This window comes from Paramisgurnus dabryanus, chromosome 8 (genome assembly GCF_030506205.2).
Source record: "Paramisgurnus dabryanus chromosome 8, PD_genome_1.1, whole genome shotgun sequence".
Lineage (NCBI taxonomy): Eukaryota > Metazoa > Chordata > Actinopteri > Cypriniformes > Cobitidae > Paramisgurnus > Paramisgurnus dabryanus.
This window is the reverse complement of record NC_133344.1, coordinates 10894169-10916572: the sequence shown is the minus strand read 5'-3', so window position 1 is coordinate 10916572 and position 22404 is coordinate 10894169. Positions and strand designations below refer to the sequence as shown.

The window sequence follows — 22404 nt, the reverse complement described above, 5'->3', positions numbered from 1 at the left end:
AAGTAAATTTGTGCTTAAAACAAGCAAAAAAAATCTGCCAATGGGGTATGAAAATATTTTATTACATTTAATTTCTTGAATTACACGTTTAAGAAAAAAGTTCAAGATTTTTTTTTGTTTACCCCATTGGCAGATTTTTTTGCATGTTTTAGCACAGTTTTTTTGTCTAAAAAACTACATTTATTTTCATAGGTAATTTTGCTTAAAAATGCATATTAATTCAATATTATTTGTACTAAAAACAAGACAAAAATACTAAGAAAGTTATTTTTCGCAGTGTGCACGCACACAAATTTGGGCCGAGGGTCATCACACCCCTAGGGTCGAAGGTTAAGACACCAGTGTCAAAGGTCACCCCCTCTGTGTCACTCACCAGTCACTATTTCAATGAAGAGTCAATCCAACTGTTTGCATACAGCTGTTCCTGTGTGTTGTGCGTGTGTTTTTGTTGGTATACTTTTGATGGAAAGAATGAGGGCAGAACACAGAAACGTGGCGAGGGTACTCAAATAGGTAGTCATATGGCGCTTGACATAATTGCATGTTTGTAAATACCCACGGATCTACACGCATCCACACACCCGTGCACACCCACGTTTTGCAGTAGCAAGTGGGTGAATTTATTGCCCTTGTTAGCCGTGTGCTGGGATCGGCCATAAATCACCCGGAGACGAAGCGCAACTCTACAGATGCAATTACAGCATAAAGACCTCGCGCACATGCTGAAAGGACATACTTCACACGTGTCTTTGTACATGCAATCACGGCTTAGAAAGCAATTTACAGAGCAGGTACACAAAACGAAACTCAATCTGGACCTGAAACCCCGCTGACACGTTTTGGCAAATGTGCCCGCCGTAGCCGAAGGGTTGTCTGTAGGCGTTCTGTCGAGACTCTCTGTGCATTTTCATTGTGCATTTTCATTTGTGCAAACAGTGAGTCAAGGCTTCTCAATTAAACGTAGAGCATCAAAACTGCCAAACGCGAGGAGTTTGATGAAAGCTCACGCCACTCAACATTCTTCCTCTGCAGGGACTTATAGTGCCGTAATTGTGCTGTCGGTCCCCAAAGAGCATCCTGAGGGTTATGTGCTTTGCTCTCTGGTGTACGACTCACGGCCTGCTGTTAGACTACTGATGCTTGAGTTCAGGTGCATAACTGAAAGACTAATAGAGCTGTGACGATACATTACGTTTCCCATTAAAAACACTCGTGTGAAATCGATTCTGAATCGCAAGGCTTCGATTCTGTGTTTCATGCATTGCTAGTGCACGTACTAAGGCTTTGTGATCAGTAGGAAGTCCTTATCCATCTAAAATCACTACACTGCAAAAAATATCTTGTTTTCGGTAAAAATATCTACAAAATTCTTAAATGAAGATGCTTTTACTCGATGAGCAAAACGACCCAAGAAAATAAGTCTCAAAACAGAAAACGATTTTGTGCATAAAACGAGCCAAAATAAAAATGCCAATGGGGTAAAATATTTTTCTTGAATTTTTCTTGAATTTAGTGTTTAAGAAAAATTTTCAAGCTTTTTTTTGATTACCCCATTGGCAGATTTTTTGGCTTTTTTTATGCACAAAATCGCTTAAATTTGATATTTTTGGTCTTAAAGCTAGACTTATTTTCTTTGGTCGTTTTGCTCATCAAGAAAAAGCATCTTTATTTAAGAATTTTTTGGTATTTTTACTGAAAACAAGACAAAAGTACTAAGAATTTTTTTTCTTAAATCATTTTTTGCAGTGTATCGTTTATCATGTGCATTTGAAAAAGCAACACTCTGCAAACATAATCATTCAAAATATTCTTTATTATCATGAAAACACCTGAAACAATTTGAAGAACAGCGATATAAATATTCCTTTAGACATTTTCTGGAATAGCGTTTGTAATGCTACTTCTGTGGCACAAGTGGAGTTTCTGCACGAGAGCGCCCTCTGGCTTTTTGATGTGACGGCATTTTACCGTAATTCGTATAATTTTACCGTTTACCTCAGCTTGAAGGCGTGTTATTTTTTGTTCTCCTTTCTTACATGTAAACGCTTTGGTCTGGAGTCAGAAACACAGGCTGAGCATAATCACAGGTTTACGGTTATATTTACTGGGAAAGTGCTGTTGGGAATTGTTTGTATTCAGTGAAGGGTTTGGTCCAAGATCCGACGGCTGTGATTCGAAACCTTCTGAGCTGCACACCTACACCATATATGCACGATCCACATGCTACTTCTTCTGTGGCACAAATGGAGTTTCTGCACGAGAGCGCCCTCTGGCTTTTTGATATGACGGCATTTTACCGTAATTCGTAAAATTTTACCGTTTAGCTCTGCTTGATGGCGTGTTTTTTTCTGTTTTCCTTTCTTACATGTAAACGCTTTGGTCTGGAGTCAGAAACACAGGCTGAGCATAATCACAGGTTTACCGTTATATTTACTGGGAAAGCGCTGTTGGGAATTGTTTGTATTCAGTGAAGGGTTTAGTCCAAGATCCGACGGCTGTGTTTCAAAACCTTCTGAGCTCCTTACCTACACCATATATGCACGATCCACATGCTACTTCTTCTGTGGCACAAATGGAGTTTCTGCACGAGAGCGCCCTCTGGCTTTTTGATGTGACGGCATTTTACCGTAATTCATTATAATTCATTTATTGAGAAAACGTGCATTTGCACAATTAATCGTCACAGCCTTACTTATCAACAATGTAATGCAATCAAAATGGATATGTTTTTCATTATTAATGGACATTGGTACATGTTTGTATGTATGAATTGAAACTCCAAAGTAGTGAGCATAATGTAATAACTTGTTAGTATGCCGAAGTAATGTGAAGTTTGTATTTTTGGTAATAGGCTTATATGCACAAATGTACAAAATATGAAAATAAGACAACTTTGAGTTGTTTGTTACCTCTACTGTACTATAATTCCCAGTTGCCCCACGTAAACAGAATTTTTAAATTCTTTCATTTTTAATTTAATTTATAATTTTAATTAATTATTTTCTATTATATTTTGAAGTACTTTTTTCTATCTTTTTTGCAGATCATGGCAAAACAGGAATTATTATCGGGTGTTTGGCAGCATTGCCACGATTGTTGCATACATATTAGGGGTGGGTTTTGCAACCAATTTGGTGATTACATTTTTTATATGTTTTAATTTTATTTCGATTCGATCAGGTATTGATTAATTTAATATTTTAAAAAATAGTTTTGCCGACATGCCTGTCACTGTAAAACTTACATGTAATGCACGTATTCACTGTAATGTTATGCTGTGTACACACCAAACGCGAAGCATTGTGTTCCTCTCACTAGATTACCCGCGGGATTTAACTTCGTGTCATACGAATTTTTCAATTCAGTTGAATATTTTTAACATGCACAAAGACGTGTTTGAGGCGAGTAGCGCACACAAGAAAACGTCAGGGGCGGCTGGTCTATTTTGGGGGCTTGGGCACTGCCCTTAATACCAAGAAAAAAAAAGTTTTAAGTTTGACAAAAACATGACTTTCTTTTGTACAGGTGTATGTGTTTTACACACTAGAAGAAGGGGGAGGGTTTTTTGTCTGCCAGCTTCATTGTGTGTCGCATTTCATTATAAATGTGTAGTTTTATGCTATCTAACCAATGGAGCTCTGATATGCTATAACATTTTTAGCATTTTAGCTAAGCATTAATGATTATTTATCACCTGATAAATGGCTATTTTAATGTCCTGCAGTACTACGGTAAAAGTTTGATTTTACGTTTGTTTGCGCCCCCCCCCCCCCATATTATTTTAGCACCAGCTGCCACTGGAAACCGTGAACCCAGTTCTATTGAATTCGGTATGGTTGTGTTAAACTGAAGATCGATAAAAACTATCGACTGCTGTCCTTTAATGACTCTGAATGTCCGGCTTGTTTTCTGCAGTTATTCACTTATTAGCCGAACAGAGGCGGGAAAACCGCAGACGTAGTAACCTCAATTACACTAATCGATTTGTTTGATTGATTGGTTTAGCTCTGCTCGAAGGTGTGTTATTTTCTGTTCTCCTTTCTTACATGTAAATGCTTTGTCTGGAGTCAGAAACACAGGCTGAGCACAATCACAGGTTTACGGTTATATTTACTGGGAAAGCGCTATTGGGAATTGTTTGTATTCAGTGAAGAGTTTGGTCCAAGATCCGACGTCTGTGTTTCAAAACTGCATACCTACAGTACACCATATATGCACGATACACATTCAAATAAAGCATTCAAACCCATCTGTATACATCTGTATAATGCTTAGGATGCTGTCTAGTTATGCAGTTAACAAGGTTTTGAAACGCAGCCAATCTTCTTACCAGGAAGTGTATCTAAACATGCCACTCAGACTCGGCAGTCAAATGCAAGTCACATCACATCCCATCAGACGCTGAAAATAAGCTGGCAGCCACGTAAACTTTACACTTTCCCTGCTGATTTTTCTCTTGATTCCCCCATCACTGCCTCTCAAAGGTTCAATGGTAGGGTCATGTAACCTGATGTGATTGAATGAAACGCTGTCTGCTGCTGTGTAAAACCCCACAAGGCCTGGGGTCCTAAATATAGTCACACAATAACAGGAGAAAGAGGGTGAGCTCACCGAAATGACAGACTCAATTAGACTCTGTGTGTTTTGTCCTTCATTGTCTGTTTTCTTTTCTTGCTTTTTATGTCTTTGTCTCTTTTGTTTTATTTTTGGGGATGCAAAGTCAGCGTAGGAGTTTCAGAGACATGTTTGCTGAAAAAGCACGAAATGCAAGAGATGTGTTTTGCTTATGCAAATATATATATATATACTTATACACATATATACAGTAGTCGCCCAAAGTGATTTCCAGCTTTAAACAATTGACATTTTTGCATGTAAAACTCAGCTTAGAGAACATTTTTGCTAATTGACAAAAAAATAATGCATGGCATTTGCAAAGTTTATAAAGACAGAACAACGACTACAAAATATTGCCACAAAAGATTCAAAGTTTTAAAAACAAATAAAATGGTAGTCAATAAGGGCTTTATACCATGTTTTGTATATATTGTTTTGTTTTTGAGAAAATTTTTGAAAATTGGCAACAAAAACCCATGTCATGTTTAAAGTTTATTAAAACAGGACAATGACTTCAAAATATTGGCACAAAAGATTTGAAAGTTTTAAAAACAAATAAATTGGTAGGCAACAAAGGCTTTATACCCATGTTTTGTTATATATGGTTTTGTTTTTGAGAAAAAATTTTAGCAAATTGGTAAAAAAAAGGACACATGGCATGTGCTAAGTTTATAAAGACAGGACAATGAATACAAAATATGGTCACAAAAGATTAACAAGAAGTTTTAAAAACAAATAAAAATGTAGTCAGCTTAGGCTTTATACCCATGTTTTGTTATATATTGTTTTGTTTTGAGAAAAACTTTGCAAATTGGCAAAAAAAAAAAATACACATGACATGTGTAAAGTGTATAAAAACAGGACAATAACTACAAAATATTGCCACAAAAAGATTAACAAGAAGTATTAAAAACATATAAAATTGTAGTCAGTGTAGGCTTTATACCCATGTTTTGTTATATATTATTTTGTTTTTGAGAAAAATAATGTTAATTGGCAAAAAAAATAACACATGGCATGTGCAAAGTTTCTAAAACAGGACAATGACTACAAAATATTGCCACAAATGATTCACAAGTATTAAAAACAAATAAAAATGCACTCAAGGTAGGCTTTATACGCATGTTTTGTTATATATTGTTTTGTTTTTGAGAAAAACTTTGCAAATTGGCAAAAAATAACACATGACATGTGCAAAGTTTATAAAGACAGGACAACGACCACAAAATATTGCCACAAAAGATTCACAAGTATTAAAAACAAACAAAATGGTAGTAAATGAAGGCGTTATACTGTGTTTTGTTATATATTTTTTTGTTTTTGAGAAAAATTTTGCAAATTGGCAAAAAAATAACAAAATATTAACAAGTATTAAAAACAAATAAAATTGTAGTCAATGAAGGCTTTTCATACTTGGACAATGAATACAAAATATTGCCACAAAAAATTAACAACAAGTTTTAAAAACAAATAAAACTGCAATCAGTGTAGGCTTTATACCCATGTCTTGTTATATATTGTTTTGTTTTTGAGAACATTTTTGCAAATTGGCAAAAAAATACACATGGCATTTGCAAAGTTTATAAAGACAGGACAACGACTAAAAAATATTGCCACTTAAGATTAACAAGTATTAAAAACAAATAAAATTGTAGTCAACAAAGGCTTAATACTGTGTTTTGTTAATATATTGTTTTGTTTTTGAGAAAAAATTAGCAAATTGGCAAAAGAAAAAACACATGACATGTGTAAAGTTTATAAAGACAGGGCAAGGAATACAAAATATTGCTACAAAAGATTCAAAAGTTTAAAAACAAATAAAATGGTAGACATTGAAGGCTTTATACCCGGGTTTTGTTATATTTTGTTTTTGTTTTTGTTTTGTTTTGTTTTGTTTTGTTTTGTTTTCGTTTTGTTTTGTTTTGTTTTGTTTTGTTTTTCTTTTTTTTTTTTGAGAAAAAAAAAAGGCAAATTGGCAAAAAATAACACATGGCATGTGCAAAGTTTATAAAGACAGTTCAATGACTACAAAATATTGCCACAAAAGATTTACCAGTATTAAAAACAAATAAAATGGTAGTCAATGTAGGCTTTATACCATGTTTTGTTATGTATTGTTTTGTTTTTGAAAAAATTTTAAGCAAATTGGCAAAAAAATAACACATGACATGTGCAAAGTTTATGAAGACAGGACAACGACTACAAAATATTGCCACTAAAGATGAACAAGTTTTAAAAAACAAATAAAATTGTAGTCAATGTAGGCTTATTACGGTGCCCCTAAGGGGACATGGAGAAAAAATGAAATAAAGTTTAGTTTCGCATGCGCACATGAAACTATCGGGTGCGCACGTGAAACTTTCGCTTTGACGTGTGCACGCCATAGATTCACGTGCTCACGCGAAAGTTTCACATGAGCACGCGAAAGTTTCACGTGAGCATGCGAAACTAAACTTAAAAAAAAAAAATTGTGAGCACATGAAAGTTTCACGTAAGCACATGAAACTAAACTTTCGATTTTTTTACTCCAGTGTCACCTTAGGGGCTCGGTACTTTATACCCGTGTTTTGTTATATATTGTTTTGTTTTTGAGAACTTTTTTGAAAATTTGCACACAAAAAAAACACACGGCATGTGCAAAGTCTATGAAGTCAGTACAACAACTACAAAATATTGCCTCAAAAGACGAACAAGCATTAAAAAACAAATAAAATTGTAGTGAACTTAGGCTTATACACGTGTCTTGTTATATATTGTTTTTTTAAGAACATTTTTGCAAATTGGCAAAAAAACATATGACGTGCAAAGTTTATAAAGACTGTACAACGGCTACAAAGTATTGCCACTTAAGATGAACAAGTATTGTATGTTTTGTTATATTAATTTGTTTTTGAGAAAAACTTAGCAAATTGGCAAAAAAATGACACATGTGGAAAGTTTATAAAGACAGGACAACGACTAGAAAATATTGCCACAAAAGATTAACAACAAGTATTAAAAACAAATAAAATTGTAGTCAACAGAGGTTTTATATCATGTTTTTTTATATATCATTTTGTTTTTGAGAAAAAATTGGCAAATTGGCAAAAAAAAAAAAACACAACATGTGCAAATTTATAAAGACAGGACATTGACTACAAAATACTGCCACAAAAGATTCACAAGTATAAAAAAAAATGGTGTTCAATAGGCTTTATACGTCTTTTTGTTATATTTGTTTTTGAGAATTTTTTAGCAATTTGGCAAAAAATCTATGTATTTATGTAGCTATGTATACTGTGTACACAAATAAATAGCTTACACCTTTTATGCTTCACAGTTTATCCTTCTTGCATAATTTTACTGGAAAGCGCATACAAAAACAGGTCTGAACCACAGACAGTCTTTCATATTGACGCCAGAGCTGACTGTTAGAAGGATATTAATGTGGCTCATATTTCACTTGTGCCGAACACCGCTATCTCTCACAGCCTCGCTTTCAATTAAATCACATTAAATATGCTGTCTACACTGACTAACATCCATGAGCGTGCGCTAATGCAGGGCCGTACCCCTGAGAGTTTATCTTCCAGTCTGATGCCATACCAGCCTCAGTGACCCACAAATACTGCTGACATCAACCAGAAAACAGTTTTGGCATTTTCCAGGAAGTCCTGATTCCAGGTTAATGTTCCTTTAAATGACTAATCGGATGTTCTGTTCATGTCCTCAGTACATCGCCGTGAAGCACAAATGATTTTAATCCAGGCCTGCGGTACTCTAGGTTCCTCTCTGACGCTGGTGTAGATGCCCTCATGGTTGGATTCTCTGTGTTTTTGTCTACGGTTTGATATTTTGTTCAAATCTCAGAGATTCCCAGAGTACATTGAAAAAACTGAAATCGCTGGCAGTATTTCAAAGCACTAAGGGAAACGCTTCGTATTTTTCTACTAGAACAGATGATGTGTTGCCGCAGTCTGGAAAAGCCTGAGAGGGCATATGGAAAACAACACGATCTTTGCTCCTTTGAAATAAAATAGTTTGATATACAATGTAGTGTATGGACATACTGTAACACATTGATACGCAGCCGGCTTTGCTGCATATTTTACTTTCTGAGAGGTTTACCAGTCATAACAGATGTCTTTTATATACAGTAGACTTAAAGATAGGCCTGTTTAACTCCAAAGATCAAAAGGAAAGGAATATAAATTTTCATTTATACAGAATTGTGACTTTATTTGGTGCATAGCTTGACAAATTTATTGCCATACATCCTCTGTTAATATATTTGGCAGATGCTTTTATCCAAAGCTATCAGTCTTTTTTTTTCTTTTAATACTATGTGTCAGAGCTGTTACCACCATAGACATTCCCCCCTCCAATAATCACAAATTTTGAAAAAAGTATGTGTGTGAAATTAACCCATGACCATTGCTTTGCTAACGTAATGCTCTACCAATTGAGCCATGGGAACGTATACAGTACAAATACAAAGTGTACTGTTTAATGCTGTTGTGAGTTTTGGTAAGTTCTGTATTGTTGTGTAAACCATTGCGTTATGTAATTGTGATATTGTGTAATATCATTGTGTGGTTTTGAGTGACCGGCGCCTGCGGTTGGTTCGGCGTGCTGGCATTTGCTTTGGCAGCGATGACGTGCCATTCCTCAGTGGTGCGGGTTTATTAGCGCATTGTGGGGTTGTGTTTAGGAGATAATGAAGTCTGGTTTCTGTCATCACCTGCTTAACGGCCTCCTTTAAAAACCGCAGGGATATTTTGATGCCACTGAATCCGTGAATCTGCCTTTCTGTCAAACGCACACACAAGCTGTTCTGCCCAGACGGGCAATGAACCTCCTACACTTTATCTCACATACAGGATTGCACAAACTATTCAACACACACATGGAGATAACACCTCCGACATACACACAGCCTGATAGCGTTAATTGGCTTTATTTAAATTAACTTTAAATAAACAGTGTTTAATTTAAGACGTCTGGATGCATACACATGTGCACGTTTAAATGCATGGTTTTGATGGGAAGACACACGTCTTATATTTAGAAATTTGTGTTTTAGTGACAAAAATGTGATGTGCTATTAAACGCACATGCACTGTCAAGACACCCAGTATGTAATAATTATAAATGCACATTTATTATTTAAACTGCAAGATCATAGAATAATTTTATTCTATTCTTACTGTACATTTACTTATGCATTTGGCAGATACTTTCATGCAAAACGACTTGAAGTGCATTACAAGGTATATATTTTACTATATTACCTGTGATAATATATTATAATATAATACCATATAATTTAACATTAATATAAATATGGAGGTCCTGGCAGGAATCTGGCAGTTTTAGTGACTATAAAATATGAAGTCGGGTGCTGTGTAGAGATTGCAAGTTCCCAAAATTTATAGTTTGTGTTCATATCTTTTTCATCTGTTGGGAGGGGATTTTAAAGGTCCCGTTTTTCCTGATCCCATTTTTCAAACTTTAGTTAGTGTGTTATGTTGCTGTTAGAGCATAAATAATACCTGCAAAATTATAAAGTTCAAAGTACAATGCCAGGCGATATATTTTCCATTTCAAAGCCTACAGCGAACGGCCAGTTTGGACTACAGTCCTCTACTTCCAGCTTTAATGACATCAATATATAAGTTTTTGACTAAACTCCGCCCACAGGAATACATCAGTCGCAAGCTAAGCTTAAATGGCTCTGGCTAAGCTAAGCTGGTGTCGAATCCCAATACACCAAACAAACTACACAATCAGAACTTGTAACATGGAGGCCCAGTGTAAATTGACGCTTTCTTGCCCTCCAAACTATAAATTGAGCTACATGAACACTTGAGCAATCAAATGCAATTTATCTGTTGGAGCACCACACCTTGTTTTTCATAAGATTAAAGGGAAAATTTGTTATATTCTTGCCCTCATGTTCTTTTTATGTCTATTCATTGCAGAATAATAATGAAAGTGAATAGGGACTGACTGGAGCTGATGAGATACAACACACACACACACACATACACACACACACACACACGCACACACACACACACACACAGACAGACAGACACACACGGTTACAGTAAGAGGATGCTGTGAAAGGCAGGAAGCAGATAATTGGTGTCTCATTAATATTTGATCAGAGAGATTATAGCAATGAATGATATTAGTAACACACATATTTACAGACACACACACACATACACTTCGATTCATTGTTTTCTAGGTCAGACAGAAGGAACACACAACTACTGACAAGAAAACAAAATAAGCTTTTACTTCACTTCTTTTCTCTATGTATTTAGACCCAACACATGGTTGATAGTGTAGAAGAGTTATAACACATGGATGGAGGATTGAAAATGCATGGATGGATGGAGGTGTAAAAGAATGCATGGATGGAGGGAGGTATGGATGAATAAAAGAATGCATGGATGAGAGATGGATGAAGGAACAAATGCATGGATTGAGTGATGGATGGATGAAAGAATGCATAGATGGAGGAAACAAGAAATGCATGGATGGAGAGTTGAATGATGAATGAGTAAATAAAGCAGTGGAGTGATGGAAGAATATATGGATGAAGGGATGGAAGGATGAAAGATTGGATGGATGGATGATGAATAAAATGAACAAATGTATAGAGATTAATAAATTCATGGTCGGAGGGATGGGTGGATAAAAGAAAAAAATGTATGTAGAGATGAATAAGAACATGGATTGAGGGATAAAAGATCGAATGTATGGAGGTACCTTATAAAGGAACTCGTGGATGGAGGGATGGATGAAGGAACAAATGCATGGATGGAGTGTTGAAAGGATGAAAGAATTCAGAGATGAATACATTTATGGATTGAGAGATGGATGGATAGAAGAACACATGTATGGAGAGATGAATGAATACATGGATAGATGAGTGGATGAAAGATCAAATGTATGGAGGTATGAAAGAACTCAAGGATGGAGGGATGGATGAATAAAAGAATGCATGGATGAGGGATTGATGAAGGAACAAATGCATGGATTGAGTGATGGATGGATGAAAGAATGCATAGATGGAGGAACAAAGAAATGCATGGGTGGAGAGTTGAATGATGAATCAGCAAATACAGCAGTGGAGTGATGAAAGAATATATAGATGAAGGGATGGAAAAATAAAAGATTGCATGCATGGATGGATGAATGATGGATAAAAAGAACAAATGTATGGAGAGATAAATGAATTCATGGGCAGAGGGATAGATGGATGAAATAAGAAATGTATGGAGAAATTTTTAAATTCATGGATTAAGAGATGGATGGATAAAAGATCAAATGAATGGAGGTATGAAAGAAGTCATGGATGGAGGGATGGATGAATAAAAGAATGCAAGGATGAGGGATGGATGAAGGAACAAATGTATGGAGAAATGAAAAAATTAATGGATTGAGAGATGGGTGGATAAAAGAACAAATGTATGGAGAGATGAATGAATACATGGATGGATGGATGGATGGATGGATACAAGATCAAATGTATGAAGATATGAAAGAACTCATGGATGGAGGGATGGATGGATGAATAAAGGAATGAATGGATGAGAGATGGATGAAGGAACAAATATATGGAGAAATGAAAAAAATGATTGGATTGAGAGATGGGTGGATGAAAGAACAAATGTATGTAGAGATGAATGAATACATGTATGGATGGATAAAAGATCAAATGAATGAAGGTATGAAAGAACTCATGGATGGAGGGATGGATGAATAAAAGAATGAATGGATGAGAGATGGATGAAGGAACAAATGTATGGAGAAATGAAAAAAATAATGGATTGAGAGATGGGTGGATAAAAGAACAAGTGTATGGAGAGATGAATGAATACATGGATGGATGGATGGGTGAAAGATCAAATGTATTAAGTTATGAAAGAACTCAAGGATGGAGGGATGGATGAATAAAAGAATGCATGGATGAGAGATGGATGAAGGAACAAATGCATGTGTTAAGTGATGGGTGGATAGAAGAGCACATGTATGGAGAGATGAAAAAGATAATAAATCAAATCAATGAAAGTGTGAAAGAACCCATGGATGGAGGGATGGATGAATAAAAGAATGCTTGGATGAGAGATGGATGAAGGAACAAATGTTTGGATAAATTAATTAATTAATGGATTTAGAGATGGTTGGATGAAAGAACAAATGTATGTAGAGATGAATGAATGAATGCATGTATGGATGGATAAAAGATCAAATGTATTGAGGTATGAAAGAATTCATGGATGAAGGGATGGATGGATGAATAAAAGAATGAATGGATGAGAGATGGATGAAGGAACAAATGTATGGAGAAATTAATAAATTAATGGATTTAGAGATGGTTGGATGAAAGAACAAATGTATGTAGAGATGAATGAATGAATGCATGTATGAATGGATAAAAGATCAAATGTATTGAGGCATGAAAGAACTCATGGATGAAGGGATGGATGGATGAATAAAAGAATGAATGGATGAGAGATGGAAGAAGGAACTGTATGGATGAAGTGTTGAAAGGACGAAAGAATGAGTAGATGAATAAATTCATGCATTGAGAGATGGATGGATAGAAGAGCACATGTATGGAGAGATGAATGAAAGATCAAATGTATGAATGGATGAAATAATGCATGCATGAATAAAGGATGGATAACATCTCAGACAGATGATGTATTTAGCTTTTATCTCTTAAGAAGGTCTCTCTCTCTCCCTCTCTCTCTCTCTCTCTCTCTCTCTCTCTCTCTCTCTCTCTCTCTCTCAAATGTGATATATTGTGATATTTTATATGACCTGCATTGGACTCAGGGCTTTAATATCTCAGTGAGTTTTGGTTTCATCTGATTATTTCTGTGTTCATTGATCTTGAACAGATCATTAGATTCTTAGCCATGACAATATTGACCCAGTTTTGTGAGGTAAAATACTTTGATAAAACAATTTAGTTGCACTTTTCTGCAGTATGTGTGAAGTGTAGCTGAATGAGCTGTGCTGGTTTGTGGTAAATTGTGTGACATGACTCAATGGTTTGTCGAGGTCGGACCAATCTGTGTGTCTGATTGGCTAAAGTGAGTTTATATTACCTCAGAGAAAAGTCTATCTATCTCTCTCTCTCTCTCTTTCTATCTATCTCTCTCTCACTTTTCGGGGTTCCTGAATCCTGAGGCAGTTCTCCCGGTCTGAATATATTACAGTACATGTGCTCTCACTCTAACACAATGAACTAAAGGATTTTATGAATCCTACAGGCTAACACATTGAATTATTAATGTCACACGTGAACACACATTAAAACCCAGACACAAAACCTTTCCTGATGTTGCTACAGCGCTCTTACAGAGACTTACAATGGTACTCTAGTCTAACGTGTGAATTATTTACTTTTAAAAGGTGTAGGATCTAACCAGAAACCTACTTAGTAGTAAACATGTTTCCACATTATTTTTATTTAAAAGTGAAACATTTAGGACACAAATATGAAGAGCTCAAATGCAAAATTCTCTAAGGCTTTCTGACATGTTTTCTTATAAATGAGCATTTTTATGAGACTCTTAATGGATTCTGCCAACAAAACACGTATTTCTGCATGGCGTAGGCCAGGATTAAGCAGATTTGAAGCAAAGGTATTTAATAAACGTATAAAATGTGCCGAGATCATTCGGTTAATATCATTGTTGACAGAGGTTGCATCTCAGCTCTTTATGTATTCCTAAAGTAATACTTTAGTAACAATACATCTTTTTTTTTTTACTTTAAACTTACATTTCATGATGAAAATCACAGTTTTTATATTGTACACTCAAAAGTAACCTTTATCATGCCGAAACTTTAGGTTGTATGCACACAAGTTTTATTGCTGGAGTTTTGCAATCCCATATAATCCCAGACGACATAAAAAAATAAACATCTTTGGTTTTAGCTGCGTCAACAAAGTGGGTCACGGTCCTGTTGTTAGTGTCAGTACTTTAACAATTAACTTTATAGTCTTGTTTCGATTTTGTGACCATAGACGTAGTATAATTTTTGTTTCCAAACAGGAAGGCCTCAATTTACGGTTATGTGGAAAGTTTAAATGTCGGGTTGTTCTTGAGGTCAGAGGGTCAAGGATTTATTTTGGGGTTTTTTCCGTTTGAGGTTCATCTGTCATTTTGTTTTGTGTTCGTTGGATTTTTTTAATTGGTCTAAATTGTCTATTTTATACACTGTAAAAAAAATCCGTAGAAATTACAATGTAATTGCAGCTGGGTTGCCGGTAATTTACCGTAGATTTAAATTTATGTTATTTACTGGCAAGAGTTTGTTCAAAGTTAAATACATTTTAAATAATTACAAGTCTTTATCTTTATAGAATAAAACTATACAATAACAGCCTCATGCAAAGCATTCTGGGAACCAGAAATCATCATCAACCTTTTTCTGGGTTTTGCTTCAGATTTTGTTTCCCAGAATGTTTTGCTTGATGCTGTTACTTTAGTTTTACTCTGTAAAGACAAAGACTTGTAAATGTTAAATGTTCATTTAACTTTGAACAAAATGTTGCCAGTAAAATAACATAAATTTAAATCTACGGTAAGTTACCGGCAACCCAGCTGCTCTCTCTCTCTCTATATATATATATATATATATATATATATATATATATATATATATATATATATATATATATATATATATATATATATCCGATGTGTGAAATGACATTTTATTAATTTGGTTTTACAGGTGTGATCTACACTACTGATCTGTTGGACCGAGAAACGCAGGACTCCTATTGGCTGACGGTGTATGCCACAGATCTGGGCGTGGTTCCTCAGTCAGCAGCACTACAGGTGTACATACAGGTAAATATCAGTGTGTGTGTTTGAAATATGCGACCCAGTCTGTAAAAATATTTTTTTTTATTTAACTTGCCAGCCAGCATTTTTTTCACAAAAGTTTCACATAATGCCTTCCAGAATTTTTTTTATATAAATATATAAACATACAAAAATATAAAATGAAAGAACAGAACCTCCACTGCAAAAAATGACTTTCTTACTTAGTATTTTTGTCTTGTTTTCAGTAGAAATATCTAAAAATTCTTAAATCAAGATGTCTTTTCTTGATCAGCAAATGACCAAAGAAAATAAGTCTACACTGAAAAAAATTATTAATTGAATTTTATATTTTTCTTTAAGGTAAGTGGTTGCAATCAATGTATTTAAGCTACATTTAAACAAAAAAGATTAGTAAAGTAAAATAAAATATAAAATTTTTGTTTAAATGTAGCTTAAATAAAATGATTGCAACCACTTACCTTAAAAAAAAACACATTAAATTCAATTAATCATTTTTTTCAGTGTAGTTTTTAGACAAAACATATAAAATGTAAGTGAATTTGTGCTTAAAACCAGCAAATAATCTGCCAATGGAATAAGAAATGTTTTGCTGAATTTTTCTTGTTCAAATTGTTACATTTCTTATTCTATTGGCAGATTTTTTTGCTTGTTTTAGACACAAATTCACTTAAATTTGATTTAAAAAAAAAAGTTTCATCCTATCTTCATTTGTTCTCTTTTTATAACCTCTTGATATGGGTAGGTTTCTTCAAAAATACCAAATTTTGAGCAAAAAGCTGAAATAATTGCATTTTTTTAAAGGAATTTTGTTAGACATGAGATTCAGAACGCATATCACAATATTCACAGAGTTTAAAATTTATTAAATTAGTTTTTTCATTAGTTTTTTTTTAAATATGGTAAGCCATCTAGTGGATAATACAGATTACCATAAAACTTGTCAGAAAAGCTTCATTGGCAGCTTCATTCATCCTCACATTGTTCTAAACCTGTATTTTAGATATATTTTGGATAAATAATGGTAAGCACTCAGCTAATAGTAACCATTGACTTCCATAGTAGGAAAAACAAATACAATGGTATTCAATGGTCAGCTTTTTGCTTACCAATATTTATAAAAATATCTGGAATTCATACAGTTTAGAACAACCTGTTTAGAAGATGAGGATGAGAAATTGTAATTTTTGGGCGAACTATCCCTTTAAGTGTTTTTTTTTTGTGATTTATTGTTTTCTACATAAAACCATCCTACATAATGTAAAGAACATTTATTGACTGAGTAATATCATGTAAAAGATTGAAATCAATGAGTAAACTCAAGCTTTGATGCTCCAATCTCAATATTGGATTTTGAGGCTTTAGCCTGGGTTTCATAGATGGGGTCAAAAAATATTCTAACATTAAATATTGATTTCTTTCTGATTTTATGTATATGAAGTTTGTGTTTGTGTGTTTGAATAGGTTGAAGATGTTAATGATAACGCTCCCCTCACATCTGAACCAATGTATCATGCCACCATTCCTGAAAACTCCCCGAAGGACCAGTCTGTCATTCAGATTCATGCACAGGACCCTGACGCCACGGAAACCGAGCCCCGACTTTCATTTCGCATTTCCAGCGGCAACCCCCAGAACTTCTTCAGCATCAATCCTCGCACCGGTTAGTGTCTCCGTCACATTGCACGGGGTATAAGATTTACAAGTATTTACATTTTTATATTTATGCATTTATGGAGTTTAACTTACAATGCATTCAGTCTATAGTGTTTGGGAATCGAACCCATAACTTTTAAGTTGCTAATGCAATGTTACAGTGATACTTTCATACTGTGGTCCTAAATGGTAGTTTTCATATAGCACTGATATTTTAATCCAGGGTCCAATTCGAGATGTACCATGTGACACATTCCTAAAAACAAATTGGAGAAACGGATATTAGAAGTCTCTGCAGTCCTGATAAAGCGAATTCTTCATTTGCATGCATCAATTCAGCGTTTCACTCATCATTGGTGGTTTATGTTCAAGTGTTTCAATATGTATGTACATCTGCTTGTGTGAAGTCTAAAAGTCGACCGCCGCTCTCCGCATTATGACATCATCGTCTACGCACACTCTAAATCCTGGCCGCTGATTGGCCTGGTGCTTCATTCTGCTCATAGGTTTTTCCTTTGATTGACAGATTAATTTCATATCCACAGGCCCCTCCCTCAAGCCACATACCCCATAGTGCATGTCAGCAAGAAGCACAGATCCTAATTAAAAACTTTATAAAGGTCAGAGAAGGTCAATCTGTCAGACAGATGGAGGAAAGTGAGAGAGAGAGAGAGAGAGAGAGATGAGGAAGTGTTGCATGGTTAGATTGGATGTGCCTGTGACTCCTATTATGTCTGTGTGAACTGTATTTTGAGAAAAACTGTAAGTGCATCTATTTGTTTCTGTCTTTTTTGTCAGTCTGTTTATGTTTATTGGAAAAGTTGAAACTTTGTAAGACAGTTAGAGATCAATCACTGGTCCCCATTTATAGATCCTTCTGTAAAGAGCAGTACATTTATGCTTTTACCTAAAGCAACTTACAGTGCATCAATGTATAGATTTCATTTATCAGTATGTTTGTTTGTTAGCATCGAATGACCTTGACATAATGCAATACGCTATTCATTGAGCTACAGGAACATGATCCCTAAACAGTAGCACCGCTTAGTAAATGTACGCATAGAGGAAGCATAAACACGGCATCTGTCTGTCTTTTTGTCTGCCTGTCTGTTTCTTTCTTTCTACAGTATCTATCGTTTTTCCTGCCTATCTGTCTTTCTGTCTCTCTGTCCTGTCATTGTCTTCCTGTCTCTCTGTCCTGTAATTGTTTTCCTGTTTCTCTGTCCTTTCTTTGTCTGCTTGTCTGTTTCTGTCTGTCTGTCTGTTGCTCTGTCAGCCTGCCTGTCTGTTTGTCTTTTTGTCTGTCTGCCTGTCTGTTTCTTTCTATCTTTTGCTCTGCCTCACTATACGTCTGTCTGTCTCTCTGTCCTGTATTTGTTGCTGTCTGTTGCTTTGTCTGCCTATCTGTCTGTCTGTCTGTTTCTTTCTATCTATCACTCTGCCTACTTATATACTGTATATATGTCTGTGTCTGCATGTCTGTCTCTGTCTTGTCTGTGTCAGTCTGTCTTTTTGTCTCTCTGTCCTGTCTGTGTCTTTGTATGACTGTCTGTCTGTCTGTTTCTTTGTTTGTCTTTTTGTCTGCCTGTCTGTTTCTGTCTATCTGTCGCTCTGCCTGCCTATCTGTCTGTCTTTCTTTCTTTCCTGTTTGGTCTGCCTGTCTGTTTCTTTCTCTTTTTTTTATCTGTCGCTCCTTCTGCCTGTCTGTTTCTGTCTCTCTGTCTGTCTGTTGCTCTGTCTGCCTGCCTGTATGTGTGTTTGTCTCTTTTTTTCTATCTGTGTCTTTGTATGCCTGTCTGTCTGTCTGTCTATTGCTCTGTCTGCCTGTCTGTTTCTCTGTTTGTCTTTTTGTCGGCCTTTCTGTTTCTTTCTTTTTATCTGTCACTCTTCCTGCCCATGTGTCTGTCTTTCTCTCTGTCTCTCTGTCCTGTCACTGTCTTCCCGTTTCTCTGTAATTTCTTTGTCTGCCTGTCTGTTTCTGTCTGTCTGTCTGCCTGCCTGCCTGCCTGTATGTCTGTCTTTTTGTCTGTCTGTCTGTCTGTTTCTTTCTATCTTTTGCTTTGTCTGCCTGTATATTTCTTTCTTTCTATCTGTCGCTCTGCCTATTTATGTCTGCATGCGATCTGTTTTGTCTGTGTCTGCCTGTCTGTTTCTCTGTTTGTCCATTTGTTTGCCTGTCTGTGTCTTTGTCTGTCTGTCTCTCTGTTCTGTTTCTGTCTTTGTATGCCTGTCTGTCTGTCTGTTTGTCTGTCTGTTTCTTTGTTTGTCTCTTTGTCTGCCTGTCTGTTTCTGTATTTCTGTCGCTTTTCCCACCTATCTGTTTGTCTTTCTCTCTGTCCGGTTTTGTCTGCCTGGCTATCTGTCTGTCCTGTCTTTTTCTTCCTGTCTGTTTCTTTCTTTCTATCTGTCGCTCTTCCTGACTGTCTCTTTCTGTCTGTCTGTCTGCCTGTCTGTCTGTCTTGTATTGTCTGTGTCTTTGTATGCCTGTCTGTTTCTGTCTATCTGTCTCTCTGTCCAGTTTTTGTCTGCCTGTCTGTCTCTCCTGTTTTTCTGTCCTGTCTCCCTGTCTGTTTCTGTCTTTCTGTCTGTTGCTCTGTCAGCCTGCCTGTCTGTTTGTCTTTTTGTCTGTCTGTCTGTATGTCTCTCTGTCTTGTTTCTGTCTTTGTATGCCTGTCTGTCTGTATGTCTCTCTGTCTTGTTTCTGTCTTTGTATGCCTGTCTGTCTGTCTGTTTCTTTGTTTGTCTCTTTGTCTGCTTGTCTGTTTCTGTATTTCTGTCGCTTTTCCCACCTATCTGTTTGTCTTTCTCTCTGTCCGGTTTTGTCTGCTTGGCAATCTGTCTATCCTTTCTTTGTCTGCCTGTCTGTTTCTGTATGTCTGTCTGTTACTCTATCTGCCTAAATGTCTGTCTGTCTGTTTTTTTGTTTGCCTGTCTGTTTCTTTCTGTCTTTCACTCTTCATGTCTGTCTGTTTGTCTGTCTGTTTCTCTGTCCTGTCTTTGTACGTCTGCCTGTTGCTTTGTCTGCCTTTCTGTCTGTCTGTTGTCTGCCTGTCTGTCTCTCCTGTTTTTCTGTCCTGTCTGCCTGTCTGTCTGTTGCTCTGTCCTGTCTTTGTCTGCCTGGCTATCTTTCTATCCTTTCTTTGTCTGCCTGTCTGTTTCTGTCTGTCTGTCTGTTGCTCTATCTGCCACATGTCGGTCTGTCTGTCTTTTTGTTTGCCCGACTGTTTCTTTCTGTCTTTCTCTCTTCATGTCTGTCTGTCTGTCTGTTTCTCTGTCCTGTCTTTGTATGTCTGCCTGTTGCTTTGTCTGCCTGTCTGTCTCTCCTATTTTTCTGTCCTGTCTGCCTATCTGTTTCTGTCTGTCTATCTCTCTGTCCTGTCTTTGTCTGTCTGTCATTTTTTGTTTGCCTGTCATTTTCTGTCTGTCTGACTGTCTGTATTTTAGTTTGCCAATCTGTTTCTTTCTATCTTTCACTCTTCCTGTCTGCCTGTCTGTCTGTCTGTTTCTCTTTCCTGTCTTTGTATGTCTGCCTACCTGTCTGTCTGTTTGTCTCTGTGTCTGCCTGTCTATCTTTTGCTCTGTCTACATATCTCTCTGTCCTGTCTGTGTCTTTGTATGCCTGTCTGTTTCTGTCTATCCATCTCCATCTCATTTTAAAGGCTCATTTAAACCAAAGATAATTTTATAAAACTATTTTTATAAATATTAAAAATAGAAAACCATCGAGTTGGAAACTGCGGCTTGAGGTTAGAGTAAACATAATGTTATTGCCTGTGTTAGGATTTGACCGGGGGAAAAGGAGGCAAAAAAAGCCGCTTGGATTCAGGTGAAGGGTGATTTATTCGTGACACACGTGGTAACAATCCACAACACACGGTGTAAAAATAGAAAAACAATCAAAAAGAAACTAAACTGTACAAAATATACACTACCAACCTCATACTACACTGTGACAGCCTGTTTGTGTGAACACTGAGTGGCAGATTCCCAGACAAGGCTTAAGTCTAGTCCCACACTACATTAAATGTATGTTATAGCTTAACAGCTTGCACTGACTGTTTTTATAACGTATGTTTGTAAAAACTACTTAAATGTCCCAATATAACCAAGGCCTAGTCCTGGCTTGATCTAAACCCTGTCTGGGAAAGAGTAATTGTTATAATCTTTACAGTTGTCACTCCTGGGGAGTTCATCTAGTATTGCATTGTTATATCCTCACTTTAACTGTCCAGTGTTTTATCGATCGGCGTATCATGTGATCTACTTGTTAAAGTAATGTAGAAGCAGCTGTCCAAATATAGTAATGTCTGTCCAAATGTTAATCGGATGGATCAGGGTCTGAATCACCCTTTCACCTGCCAACATCATGAGAAAGCTCTTCAGCCTCATTGTTTTTCATTGCGTGGGTGTGTGACAGAAATGATTATACGCCTGTGTCTAGCTGGCGCACTCACTTCAGCTCTCTTTGCTGGGCTGTTATTGGGAAACTTGTTTGTCTGTTTATGTATATAGATTGCATGAATTATTGATGATGAGTCAAATATGCCAAGCACAGGGAACGAGATGAAATTACTGCTCTCTGAAAAACGTGGTTCAATTTCAGTTTATTTAAAGTATAGAGGAGTGTGCTTGTGGAGAGATGAATTTAGAGGTGAGATCGGGTCATTTCATTATTTTGCTTTTAAAGCAAAGTTAAATTTATGTTCCCGAATTGCCAAGATGATTTACCGTGTACTGTAAAGAAAGAACATGATGCATAACTTAATAAGTTCAAGCGTAGTTATGTGTGTTTAATTTATGCCAACTTCATCTCACAAAAACTGTGTGAGTGTGCGCGTGTGTGTGTATTTTATGTTTGTGTAATCAGCGTGGTTGGTGGCAGATGTTAGGAGGATATTTTGATGAAGCACTGCAGTGTTTTGTGAAGGTGACTGCCACCAAAGCATATTTAGTTCTTTCACAAGTCTGAAGTTTGCACACACTCCCTAGACACAACTTTACTAGTGTCAAACCTGACAGCTTAAATGTATAATTTACCCAAAAAATGAATATTTGCCATAATTGTCTCACCCGCATGTCAACTATGCACGCTCCCTAAACTGTGTTTTGAAAGGTCCTCTATTATAATTCATTACTGGAACATCACAGCTTCCTGAGCACAATCCCTAAACACTTTTGTGCTCCTGAGCTGTTTACACGTGCTCCCTAAACATCACTGTTTTCTAAACACTACCTAAGCTCCTCAATACTCACGAGCCATTTATACATG

At 36.1% G+C, this 22404-nt stretch overlaps 1 protein-coding gene across 2 annotated transcripts in view; it reads left to right on the top strand.

Moving 5' to 3' along the window:
* Positions 1–22404, top strand: part of fat3a (FAT atypical cadherin 3a) — a 197747-nt gene that overhangs the window by 93754 nt on the left and 81589 nt on the right. For both annotated transcript variants that reach the window (XM_065280499.1, XM_073815542.1), the window contains exons 3-4: positions 15367–15485; positions 16944–17142. In XM_065280499.1, the coding sequence (XP_065136571.1) occupies positions 15367–15485; positions 16944–17142 (318 nt within the window). The remainder of the gene's footprint in view (positions 1–15366; positions 15486–16943; positions 17143–22404) is intronic.